This window comes from Muntiacus reevesi, chromosome 11 (genome assembly GCF_963930625.1).
Source record: "Muntiacus reevesi chromosome 11, mMunRee1.1, whole genome shotgun sequence".
In the NCBI taxonomy this organism is placed as follows: Eukaryota; Metazoa; Chordata; class Mammalia; order Artiodactyla; family Cervidae; genus Muntiacus; species Muntiacus reevesi.
Genome location: NC_089259.1, coordinates 72346413 through 72365025, shown reverse-complemented (window position 1 = coordinate 72365025; position 18613 = coordinate 72346413). Strand labels below are relative to the sequence as shown.

The 18613-nt window shown below is 50.0% G+C and overlaps 1 protein-coding gene across 1 annotated transcript in view; it reads left to right on the top strand.

The window, feature by feature from the left end:
* Positions 1 to 1625: 1625 nt before the first annotated feature.
* STK24 (serine/threonine kinase 24) overlaps positions 1626 to 18613 on the top strand; it is an 89507-nt gene continuing 72519 nt past the window's right edge. Inside the window, exon 1 of the mRNA XM_065901872.1 lies at positions 1626 to 2056. Within this exon, the coding sequence (XP_065757944.1) occupies positions 2015 to 2056 (42 nt within the window). The 5' untranslated portion in view covers positions 1626 to 2014. The remainder of the gene's footprint in view (positions 2057 to 18613) is intronic.

The following is an 18613-nucleotide window of genomic DNA, read 5'->3' as shown; positions in this document are numbered from 1 at the left end:
ATATTGAAGTACATCACTTTAAACGACTGTACGAATATATTATTGAAATCAGTCTCCGACTTTTAATCTGTTCCCAATTTTACCACGATCATAAATATCACCGCATTGCATTTTTTTATATCCATTCTTCCGCACTTCTCCTTTGTTTCCTTAGGAAAATGCCTGGGTTAAAGACGCTGAGCATTTTTAACATTCACACTCTTTTCTGCTCTGCCGTCTATCTCTTTATGTACGCATTTTTTTTGTACCCAAAATTTACACAGGCTGGTGAGCCCCCTAAGCATCAGGGTTCATGCTTTTTTTAACTTTGTATTTGCTCTATTCTCTTCAAAGTACTTGGGGGTGGCAGGGTTTCAGGGCTCAGTAAAGGTCGCACACCAGGGACCACCGTGAGGTATCTGGAAGTATCCTGGAAGATGCTGAGGAAAAAAAAAATGCATATTTCCCAAAGGAAAGCGGGGAGTAGGTTTTTAAGCACCTCGCTTCTTGTCCGATCCAGAGCGCCGCAAGAAACTTTGAATCCAGTTGACACCTCTGAGAAGAAACACTCCTCAGTTCGGTGGAGGACTTAACTTCTTCCAACGGTCTGCGAACTGTCTGGGGCTCAGTTTTGGAGGTCCAGCCTCGCCCAGCCTTGCTGCAGCGTCATTCACGGGCACGAATGTAGACGTCGGGGTCCTAGCAACCCCGGCTGCAGGCGGTCCCTTTAGGGGGCTGCCGCTGTTGGTCGTTGTAAACAAACTACTACTTTCTGGAGGCAGCGCTGACTCATTCCTTCTTGTTTCTTTCCTCTGGAGTCGGAGGAGAGGTGACTAGAAGGTGGAGGCAGCCGAAAGAGCGGGAGAGAGCCAGGGGAAAGTCTAGACACCGTTTCCTTCCATTGTCTCCCCTTCCTCCTTGGCCCTCCCTGCCCCCGTCTCCCCTCTGGTGGGTGGACGCCCCCCGCCCCCCGCCCCCACGCCTTGGTCCGGGGCCCAGAGACGATGGGGTTCGGCCCCCTCACTTTCTTTTGGCTAAGTTCACAGCTCCTAGTATTCCAAGTGCTTTCAAGCAGCCAAAGCACGGGAAACGGACCGCTTTCGGCCTCTCCCCTCCCGGAGGGCTTCCTCCTCGGGTTGGTGTGGAAACTTCACCCGACGCCGAAGAAGCTCCGCCCCAGTAGTTCTGAACCGGCCGCTGGCCGAGGCCCCCGCCGGGCCCCCAAGCTCTGCCCTCGGGGAGGTAGCCTGCGGCCCGTCGCCAGGCAGAGAGGAGTGGGCTTCCCTGGAGGGCAAGCCCGGATCCCCCGGGGCGCGCGCCTGCAGGGCGGGGTGGGCGCGTGGCCCATCCCTCACTCCGAAGGTCCCCGCGCCACCCCCCACCACCAGGGGGGACCCCTGTCCCCCCAACTGAGGCCCCCAGCACCGCACCCGCCCGCGCGTCCCCCTCCACCCGGCCCGGCCGGCGGGGAGCTGGGGGCGCAGCCCGCGGGAGCCGCGCCGATCTCCACCCTGCCCGGCCGGCGGCGGCGCGGGCGGCTGCGGCCTAGGGCGCCGGGCGGCCGCGAGCCTCCTCCCCCTCCCGGAAGCGCGGGGCGGGGTCCCCGGCCGGGCCGCGGGGGCGGGCGCGGGGGCCGGGCCGGGGCGGGGCGCGCTCGGCGCTCGCGGGCTCGGCCGGCGGTGCGCGCCCCACTCCAGCTCCAGGCGCCAGCGCGCGGGCCCAGGCCGCCCGGTTCCAGCCCAGCTGCAGCGGCGGCAGCAGCCCCAGCGGCGGCCGCTCGCGGGGAGGCCCCGCGCTCCTCGCAGCCCCTCCCCGGCGCGGTGCATGGAGACGAGGCCCGCCGTCCGCCCCTGAGCCCGCCGCCTGGCCCAGGACCCGCGGGGGGCTAGGGTGGCCTCGGGCTCCGGCCGGCCGGCCCCCCACCCCCCGCCCCCGGCCGCCCGAGGAGGGCTGCGCGCGGCCCGCGGGCCTCGTCGCCCGCGCGGATCGCCGCGGCCCGGCCGTCCCGTCCCAGGAAGTGACCGTCCTGACCGCCATGGCTCACTCCCCGGTGCAGTCGGGCCTGCCCGGCATGCAGGTACAGGCAGGAACCGGGCCGCCAAGGGGCGGGAGGGATGCGCGGGCCGGGGCGGAAGCGGGGAACTTGGCGGTGTAAACACGGCCGCTCCCCCCACCCCCAGCTCCCCCGAACGCTGCCCCTTCCGGGGTCGCGCCGGCCTCCCGCGCCGCGCTCGCAGCCTCCGGGGCGCCCTGCCCGGCTCCGCGGCCCCGGTCTCGGGGGTGGGGTGGGGGCCGTGCAGGGACCTGGAGGGCCGCGGCCCGGAGGCGGCCCCCGCCGGTCGGGAGTCGCGGTGGTCCTGGGGGGGAATGTGCGCTGCTGGCCGCGTCGCCCTCCTCGCGTCCCCCTCCCGAGCCGCAGGCCCCGCGCCGGCCCATCCCCCGGGAAGAAGTGATGTGGAGAAATGCCCTTGGAGGCCCGGCTCGCTCTCGGGGCCCGGGCGCTGGCGGGGGGTGGGCGGCGGTGGAGGCCCTGGTCCCTCCCCACCCTCCCCTACCCCGGAGAGAGGGGCCCCCGGGCGCGCCCCGGCGGGCGGAGGAGTCAGGGCGGGGAGAGGAAGGGGTAAGCGCCAGCTCCGCTTTCAGCGCGTTGGTCCGCGCGCTTCCTCCCGGTGCAGACGGACGGGAAGGTGCGAAGCCTGGAAGCCCCTTCTGGAAGGGAGGCATCGATCGGACAGCGGGCACTCGGACCGCGTGGGTCCCGGGACTCTGGGCTGGACTTGGAGACTCGATTGGATCCGGCCACGGAGAGTCCGTTCCCACTAACTCTCCATGGCTACTTTGTGGCCTGTTGGCCTCCCAGCGACTTAATATTATTTTTTTCTTGGGGTGGGGGCGGGGAGTAGACGTTGAATTTCACATTTACCTGGATGCATCAAAGAAAGTTTTTCGCCTTCGGGGACTACATTTAGCCCTTCGAAAAATAAAACCACCTTCGTTGGCTCATTGTGTGTAAACGAGTAATGGTCGCAAATGTTTGGGATTAAAAATCTCATGGAAGGGTTAGGGAATCTCTTAAAAGTTTTGTTCCCCCCAGGTTAGCTGGGCGAGGGAATGTACGAACTTCAAGAAAACAGGCACAAGTATCCGAGTGGATTATTTGTATTTCAGTGTTCAACGTGCTGTTTCGTGTTTTGTTTTGTTTTTTTCTCCTCCCCTCCCTCTTGAGGGCTGAGAAGTATTTGGACCACATGGGAGCCAGGAATCTGCCCCCTCATTCGAGAGAGAGCATTTCTCTCTTTCTAAATCTGAAATAAAAAATTCGACTTCCTTGTTCAGGTTTGATATCTAGAAAAAGAGCACGGAGTTACCGGGATTTTAGCTTTTTTTTTTTTTTTTTTTTTTTAAGTGGAGTAACAGTTAACACTAGTAACTTTACTGTGCTTAAAAGAAAACTGTCCTTGAACCTCCTGTAAAGAGCTTTTAAACAACACGCTTTTAAAAACCTAAGCTACTACTGACCGTAGGTAGAAATCAGATGTGGTTTCTTGGTATTTCCTAAAATTCCTGCTTTGGTTTGGTTTGAATTTAGAGACAGGAAAGCAGGGTGAACTGGGTAAAAAAGTATTTCTGACCAGTAGAGCAAGAAGGACTTCTTGTAATGATTAAAAAAAAAAAACAAAACCACATTTGCTCAGTACTTCCTTGAGATATAGGCTTATGCTGTTAATCAGGCTGTAATCTAGTACACAGGGCTTGCTCAGTACTACCATGGAGGTGTAGTCAGCCTTTGTGGAAAGCGAATCTATTTAAAAAGGTACTTAAAGCCTCTCTGGCTGTTGCCCTCAAGCCAGTATCAGATGGTCACCAGGTGGTTATCTAGTCTCAACACTTTTTTTTTTTGTCCTCACCTTTTAATTTTTTGCTTCAAGAGTGTGGGCCAGAATTCTTAAGTCTTGGATAAAAAGATACATTTCTTCAAAAAAGTTTGCCTCCCCAAATCTATTTCCTCCATAGGGTTACAAGGGAGCTGTTTTTATTTTGCTTTCTCAGTATAAAGGCTGGTAAGTTTTGTTTTGGTTGAAACAACCAGATTTTCAGCTGCTGCAGTTTTAGGGACGCGAGGTGGCTTTGGACACAGTCATCCCTGTGGTTAAGTGCCTCCATACCATGTTTGATGATTGTTTCTGATGTGCCATTTGGGAAAGAATATTCTTTTCCTTCTCCCTTTCACTCCAAAAGAAAAACAACACACACATTTATTTTCTATTTTGAATCAGCAGTTGCTACTGCCCAGGGAGGCCTTCCTCAGAGTTGTTGAAGATTAAATTAAAGGCACACCTGCCTTGGATGGCTCTCCAGGATAAAACGGGAGGAAAGTACTAACCCACCTGTGCCCTTGTCCTGTTAATCCCATCTCCCCCCCCCCCCCCTTTTTTCCTCTCTCATCTCCTGACCAGAATTTATGTGGAGATGGCTTACAAATTTCAAGAAAGACAGCAGTGGATTCAGGCAGCCTAGGCAAAGATGCTTAAAAAAAAAAAACAAAACCCAAAACACCTGAATTAAAAGAATAATCACAGTAAAAACGTCATTCTTCATTGTCTTGAGATCATTTTTATGCCTCTTGATTCTTACTGGTGCCACCTGAGGTGCAGGTGTAATTTATGTTATTTTTTAGATGTGGAAACCAGCAGAAACTAATTGAACTGACCCAAGGTGAGAAGGTGCATTATGTGGCAATTTGTCACTAGAGATCAGGTCTTTCCTGCCTTTGAACTCATACTCCTACTCACCTTGCTGAATTACTGTCCTTTTATTACTTTAGCAGAAAGTAACATTTGGTTTCATCCCAACTTGGGTTTGCAGAAGAAATTAAAATATGAGGTTGATATTTTGTTGGTTCGATCAGCAACTGTTATTGAAGGCTGTTGTGCCCGGTGCTGCATGAGGGGTTGATGGCTGTAAGTCTGAATGAGTTATCCTTTTTAATAACTGTTTCATAAGAGTTGGGGGGGGGAACACTTTCCCTTTTTTTTATAACCTCCCACATCCCAGTTTCATTAGCATAGGGGAAAAATGGAAATCAGGAGCTGAATGTAGTAACTACAAATAGACATAAAGAAATTAGGTTGAGTGGTTGATTTAATAACTCACTGTCCTTCATTGAACATTTGTTGCTTCTCTCAGTTTAATTCAGATTAAAAGAGGAGCAAGCATCAGTTGGAGACAGCAGCATTGATCAGCTTTTAGTTGCAGAAGTTGTAAGTTAGAATTAGATCTTGGTTTATAAATTTCTATCATGGAATTTTATGAGTCATTTTAAACCTCTTTTGAACTGTGACCCAGGTAAGAAATACATTTTACATCAAGACCTGAAACTAAGAGTTTCAGAAGACAGTCTTAATCCTCACTACTTGTGGTGTGCTGTTGTGTGATGTGTTTTATTAAAGAGGAGAAAGGAGTCGTTGCAAAACTAAATTGATTTCACAACTGACTGAAGTGTTGTCGTTCAGTCGCTAAGTCATGTCCAACTCTTTGTGACCCCATGGATTGCAGCATGCCAGGCTTCCCTGTCCTTCACTATCTCCCAGAGTTTGCTCAAGCTCACGTCCATTGAGTCGGTGATGCCATCCAACCATCCTGTCCTCTGATTGAAGTATACTTCACTGATGTGTAACACGTGTGGTGGGGCCCAAGTCAGCTCTAGCCTGTTTGAGGATGTCATACATCCCAGGTGGCGCCAGTGGTCGAGAACCCACGGTCAATGCAGGAGACGGAAAGGTGGGTTCGATCCCTGGGTGGGAGAGAGCCCCTGGAGGAGGGCATGGCCACCCACTCCAGTGTTCTTGCCTGGAGAATCCCATGCACAGAGGACCCTGGTTTTCTGCAGTCCATAGGGTCACAGAGAGCCGTGATTGGAGCGACTTAACACGCAACTACGTATTAGATAGTCTCATATTTGAAAGTACAGACCGTTTACAGGAAGAGCTGGAAAAAGTAAAAGTCTCTACTTGTCACCATCATCCTTCCATCTCTCTTGCTGCTTGGGGAAACCTTTGCTGAGAATGCCTTTTGTGTGGGGAGCGAGAAATGTTTAATGGCCATTCCGGGTGAGTTGGGACACTTCTCCAGCGCTCTGCCTCACCCTGGGGAAACCCGTGTGCGCTGGAAATCTGGAGACAGACAGAAGGATGGCTGCACTTAATTATGCCTTCAGTGCTCTGACTTTTCCCTTCTTGGAGGCCCATCTCCATAGTTCTTTCCTGTGTCCGTGGAAGAGGCCTCTCCAGGTTCAGTCTGTTGCCACCCTGCACACGGCGTGCGTGTGTGCACTCGGGGTGTTTGTGGGGGGGGCCGGAAGGCACTGGAAGGGAAGGCTGATCTGTGGGGTGCGATCCAGCATTGTGCTGGATGGGGAGCCCGCATACACACGGCATGTTTCTCCAGCAGTCCCGGCAGGTGAAGTCGCCTTCTGGCCTGTCCTCAAAGTCCGCAGCCCAGCGAGGGCCGATTGGGGTGCTCTCCCCAGGAAGGTCCAGAAGTGTGGGGGGCCACACACAGCAGGGCTCGGGGATGGGCAGGTGAGCTCGAGGGGCCTCGCTGGGGTCGGAGCTGGAGCGGGAGGGGTGGCACCTGGAGTGAGGGCCTGCATTCCAGGCTGCCTGGGGCCGAGTGCTGTCGGAAGCCTGCTTCCTCCTCGCTTTCTCCTGTGGTGGGAGAAGGTGGAAGAATGCTGGGGGCGCTGCTGCCCGCTCAGGAGGTGGTGGTGGCTCTTCAGCGGTGTGCTGTGGGCTTCATTGCTCCCTGGCATGCGGGATCTTCCCGGACCAGGGATCGAACCCATGTCCCTGCATTGGCAGGTGGGTTCTTATTCTCTGTACCACCAGGGGCAGTCCATAATGGGAACTCTTAATCTTTGCTTTATAGTCTTTATTACTCTTTCATGCCCCTTGCGTTTGTTCTGACCTTTTCCCAATGCGATGTTACAAGGAAAATAAAAGACACATTACTGTTATTGTTAGTAGCTTGTTTTTAAGTTTTTGTTTTTTTGTTTAATATTCATTTCAAGACTTCATGTTTCCTCTTCTCTATCACCAAAATTTAAGAAAGTTAAGAATTTGTCTTGCTTAAAGTTAGCTTTGAGGGAGAGGGTTGTCAGAAGATTAGAAAAAAGAAAACAGCTTGGAGGAGTCCAGGACGTTTTGGTTCTAATCCCGTATCAGGGAACATTCTTGTTCGTATCTTGCATGGAACCAGTCGACCTTCAAGTAGAAATTGGTCCGATTAGATTTTTCTGGGCGGCTAACATAGCACAGTGACCTGGAGGAGGGTGGTTATGCATCCATGGCAGTCACCATCAGACCTTTCTTGTTCCTTTCTGTAATTTTTGTGGCCATCTTTGAGTCACTGTTCTGGTGTGCAAAATGGAGCATACTTATTTGACGCAGATTGACACAGCTTTTCAGTTGAACAGGATTTTTCTAGGGTTCAGGTTTCTGAGGAAATGAATCTGTTGGCAATCACTGGGTGTTTTGCAGTCACACTGAGCCCGGTCCAGGAGTCTGAGGGTTTCTTGTGAAACGGGTCACTTTGCTCTCTTTTTGGGTAATTTCTCCCAGTGGTTCAGAGTTGCCTGCTAGGCAACTCCATACCTGCAGGAAATGGACCACACCCACCCAGCCCAGCTGGGGCTTTTTTTGTGCTTTGGCTGGGCTCAGCATTGTTATCATTAATGGAATCTTGGGGCAGGATGGAGTGCAGGAAATAAAAAGTTGACTCTCTTATCCCTCCATTGCTGCTCAGAGTCAGGCCCTGTCATCCGGCCGGCCTTTCCCCTCCCAGAATTTATGTTTTTGCAGTGTAATGCCTTTCAAACTCAGTGCCAAATGCTTTGAGAAGGAGAAAAACAGGGCTATTATAGCACCTGGCTCCTGGGTGATACGGAGTTTGCTAATCCTAAAGGGCTCCCTGGTTTCCAAGATTTTGTTTGTTTAGTCGCTCAGTTGTGTCCGACTCTTTGCGATCCCATGGACTGCTGCATGCCAGGCTTCCCTGTCCTTCACCATCTTGTGGAGTTTGCTCGAACTCATGTCCACTGAGTCGGTGATGGCATCCAACCATCTCATCCTCTGTCGCCCACTTCTCCTGCCTTCAGTCTTTCCCAGCATCAGGGTCTTTTCCAGTGAGTCGGCTCTTTGCATCAGATGGCCAAAGTATTGGCGCTTCAGCATCAGTCCTTCCAATGATTATTCAGGGTTGATTTCTTTTCGAATTGACTGGTTTGATCTCCTTGCAGTCCAAGGGACTCTCAAGAGTCTTCTCCAGCACCTCAGTTCGAGAGCATCAGTTCTTCAGCATTCAGTCTTCTTCATGGTCCAACTCTCACATCTGTACATGACGACTGGAAAAGCCATAGCTTTGACTACGTGGACCTTTGTTGGCAAAGTGATGTCTGCTTTTTAATATGCTGTCTAGAATTGTCATAGCTTTTCTTCCAAGGAGCAAGCATCTTTCAATTTCATGACTGCTGTCCACAGTGATTTTGGAGCCCAAAATCTGTCACTGCTTCCACTTTTTCCCTACTTTTCATGAAGTGATGGGACTGGATGCCATGATCTTAGTTTTTTGAATATTGAGTTTTAAGCCAACATTTTCACTCTCCTCTTTCACCCTCATCAAGAGGCTCTTTAGTTCCTCTTTACTTTCTGCCATTAGACTAGTACCAACATTGAGAGAAATAAGATGTGCCTTGCTTGAGACAAATAATAAAACATCCCAGTTGTGGGTCACAAAGGTACTTTGCACCCCGCTGGGGACAGCACCCCGCTTACAGACCTTCCGTATTTCCAGGAGGACCTCAGTCAGTAGAAGAGGCTTTTATGTTCAGCGCCCTGTTAGTATCTGAATACATTGTGGGAACTTTCTGAGTTTTATATTAATGCTTACCAGATAGGCAGCCTGTGTTTATCTTTCCAGTTAGTCCCTTCCTGTTTTTTCAAAAGACTTTTCTGGCCCTAAGATTTGAAAGGACCCCATAGGTCCAGACACTTTGTCTTATGTTAATTATTTAGGATTTTTTTTTTTTTTTTTTTAGTTTTTATTTTAAAAGTTATGCATGTGATGAAGGGTTTGTTGGAACAGAGGCGGTTCCTTGCCCTTTGCTTCCATTTTCTCCTCCCTGAAGGCAGCCTCTTTGCTATTCTTTGTTCACAAAGAGCATTTGCAAATAGCCGCTTGTTTCCCCCAGTCTGTAGACTTTGGACCCCAACGACCCCGAGGATTTAGTTCTTGAGTCCTTGCCTCCTTCCCTGGCTTGTTCTTCCCCTCCCTGCACCTAGTGCAGTTACAGGGTAACTTGGGTCCGATGTGTGTGTGTACATTAACGGGACTCCAGAATCACTAAGCCCAGCCGGTCATTACTAAACCAGGATTACTTTTCCAAGTCTTGTTTGGAAGTTCTTTTTTTGGAAATGTAATTGTTTTAGTCTGAGCTGCTGTTACAAAATAGCATTAAAAACCCAAGTGGCTTAAACAAACACTTGTCACAGTTTTGGAGGCTGGAGAGCCCAAGGTCAAGGCTCTGGCAGATGAGGTGTCTTCTGAGAGCCAAGGGAGTAGGGGGTACTCTGGGGCTCTCCTTCCAAGGGCGCCGTTGCCAGTCCGGAGGGCTCCACCTTCAGTGACCTAGTCACGTCCGTCACATTGGTGGGGGGGGTTTCACTGTACGATGGATGGGGTGTGTGTGTTAGTTGCTCAGTTGTGTCGACTCTTTGCGACCCCATGGACCGTAGCCCGCCAGGCTCCTCTGTCCAGGGGATTCCCCAGGCAAGAATACTGAATCATATGATGGGGTCGGGGGTGCTCATAAACATTTAGTCCTTAGCAACACTTGTAACTTAACTCAACCCCAGCCCCACACCAGTTGTTGAAACCTCCCCTCGGGGAGTCCCAGTGGAGCATACAGGCTGGCTGTCTTGTTTCACTTCTTTGGAGACTCCCTCCCGTGAACCTGTTGGCCCAGACCGCTGGCATCCTGGCATCTTTACCTTCATCCCCCGGATTCCTCGTGCTGCTGTCTCGGGTTGGCTGTGTTCTGTGTCTCCTGCCATCGTGGCTTCCACCACTGAGTTGGTGGAACATACCTTCTAGTGGCCTTCTTGTGAATAGGGTGCATGGGAGATAGGTTTTGTTGTTTTTTTTTTCCCCCAAGGTCTTGGATATCTGCAAATTTCTTCTTTTTGCCTTTCTCCTCCGTTGATATTTTGGCAGGGTATTTAACTACGGGTTGGAAATTATTTCCTTCAGAATCGTGACGTGTCTCTGCCGTTTATATTAATATTACGCAGATGAATGAAGTAGAAGGTGAATTCCAAGGTCTGGACTGCCCAGTCCCTGGTGCAGGGAGGGTCTTCTGAGCCGCTGTCCTCTTCCTCATGGGATCTGACCTTCTGGTTTCTCGCCGTCAGAAAACGACGGTGTACACACATCCTTGTTTTTCTGTGTGTCTGTCTGTGACCCCAGCCTCCCCCAACTTGAAGACCGCTTTTCCCCTTCTTCCTCTCGTTTGCTGGTCTCAGGGTCCTGTGGGGCCCAGAACTGTTTTCAGGGCAGCCCGCAGTGTCTTGCCAGAGAAACTTTTGCCTAAGTTGACAGATGTTTGGGGCATGTAGCCGTGGTCTGGGAGTGAGTGTGGGCTTCCTGGGAGGACGGGGGTGGCACCACCAGGGTGGGTCAGGTGCCCATGGGACCTGGTCGGCCCTGCACATGTGTCCAGGATGCATGAGGAGTGAGTGTCCCCGTGACCCCGTTCTCGGTTCTGCTCGCATTAGTGGGCACCTGGCTCCAAGGCCGCGCCTCCTACTGAAAACAAAGTACCTTTTGGGGGTAGAAGCACACGGTGATAAACGAGTGCAAGTGAAAAGGAATCTAGAACTCGGGGACCGGGCGTTGGTCAGCAGCTATTTTCAGCAGTTTTCCCAGCATCACTTTAAAAATCCAGTTCGGCGCGGTTGACTCAAAGTTGTCAAACTGGCACCTGAACTGCTGAACTGAGAACCTGCGGTAGAAGGCTCTGTGTGAGCGCTACCTCCCCTGTGTGCGATGCCCTTTCGTGGTTCCAGACATTTCTTGAGAGGTAATTTGAAAAGAAAAAGCGGGGTGAGTACAAAGAACTGCTTGCTTCATCAGCAGTTGCTCCCGGGAGGCGGGTGGCTCTCTCCTTCTGCTTCACTGGGGTACCTGGAGAGATGAGGAGGAAAAGAAGATGGTCTTTGGGCGTTCCCACGTTGAGGCCTGTCAAGGAGACAGTGGGGTCCTTGTAGGAAGGGAACTTTGTTTTCTTGCTCTCCTCCCAGGGGCCCCACATGGGGGCAGCTCATGCCCTCGGCCAATCCTCAGGGCTTCCGCTGCAAGAAGGGCTGTTGGACCAGTTTCTCAGATGAGAAAACTGAGGCTAAAGGAGACTGGGCCAGGGCCCCGCACCTGGGAGCAGAGCCCTGATTTTTAGCCCTCACTCCACCAGAGTGCCCCCTTCCCAGCATCTCGGGTCCTGCCCCGCCCTGCACGTGGCTGCTGCTTCGCTAAGGACCTGGTTGCGCCTCCAGCTTCTCCGAGACCACCCCCGTTCAGGGCCAGTGCCTGCTGGTGTTTGGGGGCACTTGTATTTCTATGATTTTTTTTTGACTTTTGAAGAAGATTTTGCTCATGTTCCAGGGCTATTTTTAATTGACTTCTTGGAGTTTCAGGAGGTGGGTGTGGGGGAGGTGACTGGTTCTCTTTCTCTCCATTCTCTCTGCTGAGCCCTTAGGCCACCTTCGGGAGAGCAGCCTCTGCGGTCTGTCTCTTGCCTCTCAGGGTGTTGCCCAGGTTGTTTTAAAACGTGCTGAATTAGTAACTGAAAAAGCAGCCTGTAACAGTGGTTTTTCAGATTTCAGTGTTTACCCTCAACCCCTTGCCTGGAGGGCTTGGTAAAATGCAGACAGTCTGGGGTGGAGTTTGCATTTCTAATAAGATGCCAGGTGTGACAGGGCCAGTTTGAGAACCGCTGTACCGCTGAGTTAAAAATCCTCATCGTGGGCGCACACCACAGTGATGCCTGTTTGCAGAGCGGCTCAGAGGACAGTCGGTGCTGGCGAGTTGGGGCGTGTGTTTCAGAAACCGACTTTGGAAGTACGGGTCTGACTTTGAAAGTTGAATAGGCTTTTCAGTGGAAAGAATTGCTGGACTCTTTACCAACAAAGGTCCATCTAGTCAAAGCTATGGTTTTTCCAGTAGTCATGTATGGATGTGAGAGTTGGATCATAAAGAAAGCTGAGTGCCCAAGAATTGATACTTTTGAACTGTGGTGTTGGAGAAGACTCTTGAGAGTCCCTTGGAATGCAATGAGATCCAACCAGTCCATCCTAAAGGAGATCAGTCCTGGGTGTTCATTGGAAGGACTGATGCTGAAGCTGAAACTCCAATACTTTGGCCACCTGATGCGAAGAACTGACTCATTGGAAAAGACCCTGATGTTGGGAAAGATTGAGGGCAGGAGGAGAAGGAGACGACAGACGATGAGATGGTTGGATGGCATCACCGACTTGATGGACATGAGTTTGAGTAAGCTCCAGGAGTTCGCGATGGACAAGGAGGCCTGGCGTGCTACAGTCCATGGGTCGCAAAGACTCGGACACGACTGAGCGACTGAACGTTTTAGTGTATATCACACATCGGCTAGGGGCAAAGTCTGTTTGACTTTGGAACCTTGTTTTTTAAGAAATGTGTCTCAGAACCAGCCTTCGTGGTTCTTTGGGGTAACCCTGAGCCCTGAACGAAGGTCGTGAGCCCGAAGCTTTTCCTCCGCGATGTCAGGATCATCTCTCCTGTTTCCATCACGTCGCTCCCTCCTTAAAACCCTTTGGTGGCTTCCTGGCCAGATATAAACTCCAGCTTAACACTTAGGACCCCCTCGCCCTGCAGGAGACCTTGCCCAGTCCAGCCCTCAGGGTCACCCTGAGGGTCACCCCAGATTCCTGTGCCCGGGAACCCCTGGTGAGCCATAGTATTTATATTCTGTCGCCTTTCCTCCCCTCTCTCTGTCGCCTTTTCTTCCCTTCCTCTGAGGGAAGACCTGCAGAGAAGGACCCCATCCTCTGCTTCCCACATAGTGCTCCGCCCAGGAGCAGGGCCTCTGCCTGCTGGAGGGTGGGGGGCAGCTAGGAAATGAGTGAGCGCCCCTGGGCAAAGTTGATGTTCTTCTCTCTCAGTTGTTCTGCTTAACACTTAACTGAAGATCTACAGGTGTCTGAACTGAGAATGCTGTTCTAGACCAGTAGTCTCTTTCATGTTTCAGATGTCAGAAGTTCTGTGCTTTTATGTATAAGCAGTTGATTTGATTTTTTAATTCAAAAACAATTGATTTCTGTGTTGTTGTTTAGTCGCTAAGTCATGTCCGACTCTCTTGCGACCCCATGGAATACAGCCCGCCGGGTTCCTGGGTCCATGGGATTTCTTAGGCAAGAATACCGGAGTGGGTTGCCATTTCCTCCTCCCGGGGACTTTTCTGACCCAGGGATCGAAACCCGAGTCTCCTGCTTTGGCAGGCGGATTCTTTACCGTCTGAGCCGCCCATTAGCAGCCCTTTATTAGAGTGCCCTGTGATTAGCTAGACTTGCTTATCTGAGGGTGGTTTTTGGTGGTGGGAAAGGGGGTAGGGGACTTTTTCTTTTTTTATTGTGTTGTAATTTTTTTGCGGTTCATCGTACGGACTTTTTCCAGTATGAGGGTGAATGGCATATGAAGCAGATTTAGGGGATGAACTGTGTCCAGAAAGGCGGCTGTGAGGTTTGGGGTCTCTTCTCTTTCCTTTGTTAATAAAGGATCTGAAGTGTTTTTTTTGTTTGTTTGTTTGTTTTATTTATTTATTTATTTATCTGAAGTGTTTTTAAAAAAAAAAAAACAAAAAACAAGAAAACCCCTTTTGTGTTGTTCTGGATGCCTTCCTCCCAATGTCTTCTTCAAGAAAAAATGAGTGCTTACATGGAGTGAGACTGCTTGCATTTCTGGCCTGCTGACCCAGGCTGCCTGTATTTTTCTGTGCTGCGGGCAGGATGTGCTTGGATCTGAGTGGTGGGGGGGTCTCAGGTCACCCTTCCCGGTGGGCCTGGGACCTTCAGCGACCCCAGCACCAAGGCGCGGTCCTGGCTATTGCAGGGTGAAATTCCGTTTCGCCATACTGTGTAGCAGAGTCATCTTCTAAAGGGATCACATAGTTTAGAATAGTTTTCAGTGGAAAAACAGTTTTCTGAGGAATCTACACATTTCCTGATCTCGTGGATCAAATACTACTTATGTGAAGTGAATGGTTTCATGAGAGCAGGCCTTCTCAGCCCTCCTCCCCAAAATAAATACATCACTGATAACGTGTGTGCGCGCCTATAAAATGGGTTTTCATATTTTACTTCTTTTATATTTCCAAAAGGAGCAAACCCTTCAACGTCCTGAAAGTTAATTGCAGTGAAAAGTTATTAAGTTGATAAAATACTTTAAGCCTTTTTTTAAAAAAATTACTTATTTTGATTGGAGGATAACTCCCATATTGTGAAATTGGCCGTGGTCATACTTGTGTCCCCTCCATCCTGGATCCCCCTCCCCACTCCCTCCCCACTCCATCCCTCCCAAGTTGCCACAGAGGACTGACTTTAGGTGCCTTGCGTCATACATCAAACTCCACACTGGTTATCTGTTTTACACATGGGAATGTGTATGTTTCAGTGCTATTCTCTCAACTCATCCCAGCTTCTTCTCCCACAAGCCTTTTCAATATGACAAAGTTCTCAATATTTTGAGCTATCTTTTATTTTGTACCTAGCTTGTTGCATCGGTTATTTCTTTATATGTTAGCTGAAGCCATTAAATGAGGCTCTTTTTGAAATTCTGTGAAGACGTTTCTCTCTCGGATGTCTTTTTGCATCAGAGCAGCAATGATCCGTTTCAGAAGGGGTGGGGTGGGGCGCGCGTGCTGGGCCGGGGGCGGGAGGGGGCGCGGTGAGGGCCTCTGGCCACTTGGTCTGCACATCGTGAAGTGGGGATTTGAGGAGGAGAGCGTCTAACTTACTCACGTTAAGTCCAGAAACGGACGAACACCTTCAGTTCATCGGCCATTAAACTGCTTTTAAAGCAGAGGCGTCTGTAAACCCAGCTCTTGAATACAGCTGTCTTCCTGTCGTCTCTGTACGCGTGTCTCTTTAAGTGATGGCAGTCACACGCAGGTGCACTTGATATATTGTTTTCCATCCAGCAATGGATCGTGAATATCATGCCTCGTTTCCCTGCAGTTTCCTTGTGACGATTTTAATGGCGTTTCTGACTCACCTCTTTAAAGTGAGGCCTGCCCATCCTTAGGACACAGAGTTCTAGCCAGAAACGCGTTTCTCTTTGGCTCTGCTGGTGGAGATGGAATTACCTTGCTGCTTTTTCCTTTTGCCTTTGGAGAAAGAAAAATTAGTCATCTTCCCCCTCCCACAACAGTGTTATTGGAAAGCACTGGTGGTTGTTATTTAACAAGTTTTTGTTGGTAATTGCTTCACTTAACATGAGTAAGTTAGATAGCTGTCCTCAAGTTACGATGTATTCACTCTGGGCCCCTGTAACTGCCCTGTTAACTGTTGTGTGCTAAAGAGAGGACCCCACGTGTGGACGGGGACCTGCAGAGACTGCACGTGTGTGTGTGTACACGCGTGTGTAACAGTGAGCATTAACTCAGAACAACACAACCTTTCCTTTCCCAACTGAGCCTGAGGATGGGGGATGTGGAGTTCTGCCTGGCTGAATTGCATTCTTCCTGGTGGTTCTTCAGATGGATATTTTGTGTATGTGATAAAAGTCCTAGTTTTAAAATAGCTTTTTATGTCCCGTGTGTCGCTTTTTTAGTCTTTGAATGAAAAGTTGTAGAAGATGCAGAAATTAGCAGGAGCAATAATAGGTGCAAATATTGTGACTCAAAAACTTAGTCATTGCTGCGAATGAACAGCCCTCCCCACCCCAGACGAGCACAAATGTGTCTCTTACCAGTTTTATGTCCTGAGTGATGGGGCCGCAGTCAGTGAAGTCACGCAGACCGTGTGCACGTGTTTTCTTCCCGCCCAGGGTGCGGGAAGTGAGGCTCTGCTGCTGGACAAGGCTCGGCCTTGTCCGAGCCACTTAAGGTTTTCCCGACATGTGGGTTCTGATCACTTTAGGTCTCCCCACCTCCAGGGGAGTTACGAAAACTCTTCGTTCCCAGAGACTTTGAGGATTCGGTTAAGGGGCACTGACCTGTGCTCCTGGATTTCTCTATCATGTTTGATGAATAGAAAAACTTAGGGAGACATACACAGCAATAATATGAAAAATATACCATGACTGATGCTGAAGCTGAAACTCCAATACTTTGGCCACCTGATGCGAAGAGCTGACTCATTGGAAAAGACCCTGATGCTGGGAGGGATTGGGGGCAGGAGGAGAAGGGGACGACAGAGGATGAGATGGTTGGATGGCATCACTGACTCAGTGGACATGAGTTTGGGTAGACTCCGGGAGTTGGTGATGGACAGGGAGGCCTGGCGTTTTGGCGGTTCATGGGGTCGCAAAGAGTCAGACACGACTGAGTAACTGAACTGACTGACTGATAGCATGACTGAATTTTGCTAGAACCGGTTTGCTTTTTTCTTTATTCAGACTTAAAAATTTTTTCCTTATTGTGTGACTGGTTTTCTTTAGTTATTTGTTTCACTCTTACAGAAGTGATCACAGAAAGGCAAACCTGTTAGGGAAGAGAACAATGAAAGAAAAAGAGGACGTGTTATCAGACTTTATAAAAAATCTTTGAAGCTGAAATTCTATGTAGTAATGTAGTCAGTGTGGCCATTTTATAAAACAAAATTAATAAGGGATTTATTAATGTTTTTATTTGTAATTTCCATGATCACCTCTCCTACAGTTTGATACAAAAAAAAAAAAAGCAGATTGGTTTCATGTATCTGAAATAAAGTTTAAAATATGGGCAGTCCTCAAGTACATTTCAGATTTTGTTTGTAAGTTTGTTGGTTAGAAGTGCAGCCTGTTTTTTTTCTTAACAGAAATGAATCTGTAAACAGTGGTTAAATTGTGAGGCTAGGCTTGGAAAGCCTAACTGAGCTGTGAGTTAAGAGTTTCAGGTTCTGCAGGCAGAAGCTAGTTGATATAAGAGCTGGAAAAGAAGGAAGACTTTTCTTTACCATTCTTGGTGCAGGCCTGGTCCCATGCAACATCTCTTGAGTTCAGGTTGGTTTCTTGTCCAAATCTGGGTCTCCCTGTTACCGCCAGGACCCTTATACTCCATTCTTTAATGGCTTCCTAATATTGTATCTCTGGCATCTCTTTGCTACATTTCATTGAGAAGTTCTCAGTGAAAATTCCTATTCTTCGTTTTAGAATTGATTTTAGCTAGACGTTGGGAAAACATTTATACAAGTTCATACCAGTAGCAGTCTTTCTTAGTGAAAGGAAGAATGTATGTTGATCTAACCAGATGCCTAACAGGTGGAATATGAGGCAGTGAAGAACTGATGGCGTGGGACAGGCATGATGTTTAGGGCTGCAGAAGAGTCTGCCACTGTGCTGGTATTGATGAGGAAGAGGAATGATAACCCTGACTTCAAGGGTCTTGCAGTCCAAGAGCAGAGGCACATGAGTGAACACTTCACTGGTACACATGCAGTTGTAGAAGAAAGTATAAGGCCCAGAAGTAGCACAGAGGAGGGACTAATTATATCAAGAGGTGGCAGTTTGAAGATCAATAAAGGAAGTGATGACTGAGCTCTTTTAAAAAAGGCAGAAGGAATCCGGGCTTTCCTGGTGGCTCCTGCAGGAGTTCGATCCCTGGAAGGGGAGCGGCGTGGCAACCCACTCCAGTATTCTTGCCTGGTTGAAATCCCATAGAGAGAGGAACCTGGCGAACTGCAACAGTCCTTGGGGTCACAAAAAGTTGGGCACGAGTGAGCGACCCACCCACATACACACAGAAGCAATCTAGACAGAATAGAGTGTTTAAAAGCGTAGGAGGGTTTTTTGTTTTGTTTTAATAGCACAGAGTGTTGGGAAAAGGGCAGGGAATTCAGTTTTGCAGGGCTGTTAAAGAAAAAGAACGAGAGAGACGCAGTTGAAAAGGCTCATAAAGGACTGTGCTGAGCGCTTCGGGCTTTGGTTAAGAGATGCAGCATTGCGGGGAATGTTTGAAGGGGCAGAATGAGACCAGTTTTTGTTTTGACAGTTTGGTGCTTGGACTGGAGGAGGGTGGGTTGACCGTTGATGGGGGCATCTGGATGGAGGCCTCGGTGTGTGGATGGGATTCAGGAGGGAGCTGTGGGTGGAATGAGCCGGCTTGGTGATGGGCATGGGGCCGGAGGGAGGGTGGAGTCCTGGGATGGCCCCTCGGGATCTGGTCTGGGTGTGGGGGTGAATGAGTCACGGGGCCACCTATTGGCATAGACGAGGAAGAAGCTACACAGATAAGGAGTTTCTGTTTCAGAGGACTGGAATGCAGGTGGAGGGAAGGGATAGGCATGGGCCCGGAGCTTGGGGGAAGAGTCCAGGCTGGGGGCTGACCGGGCTGCTGACTTATGAATGAGGTCAT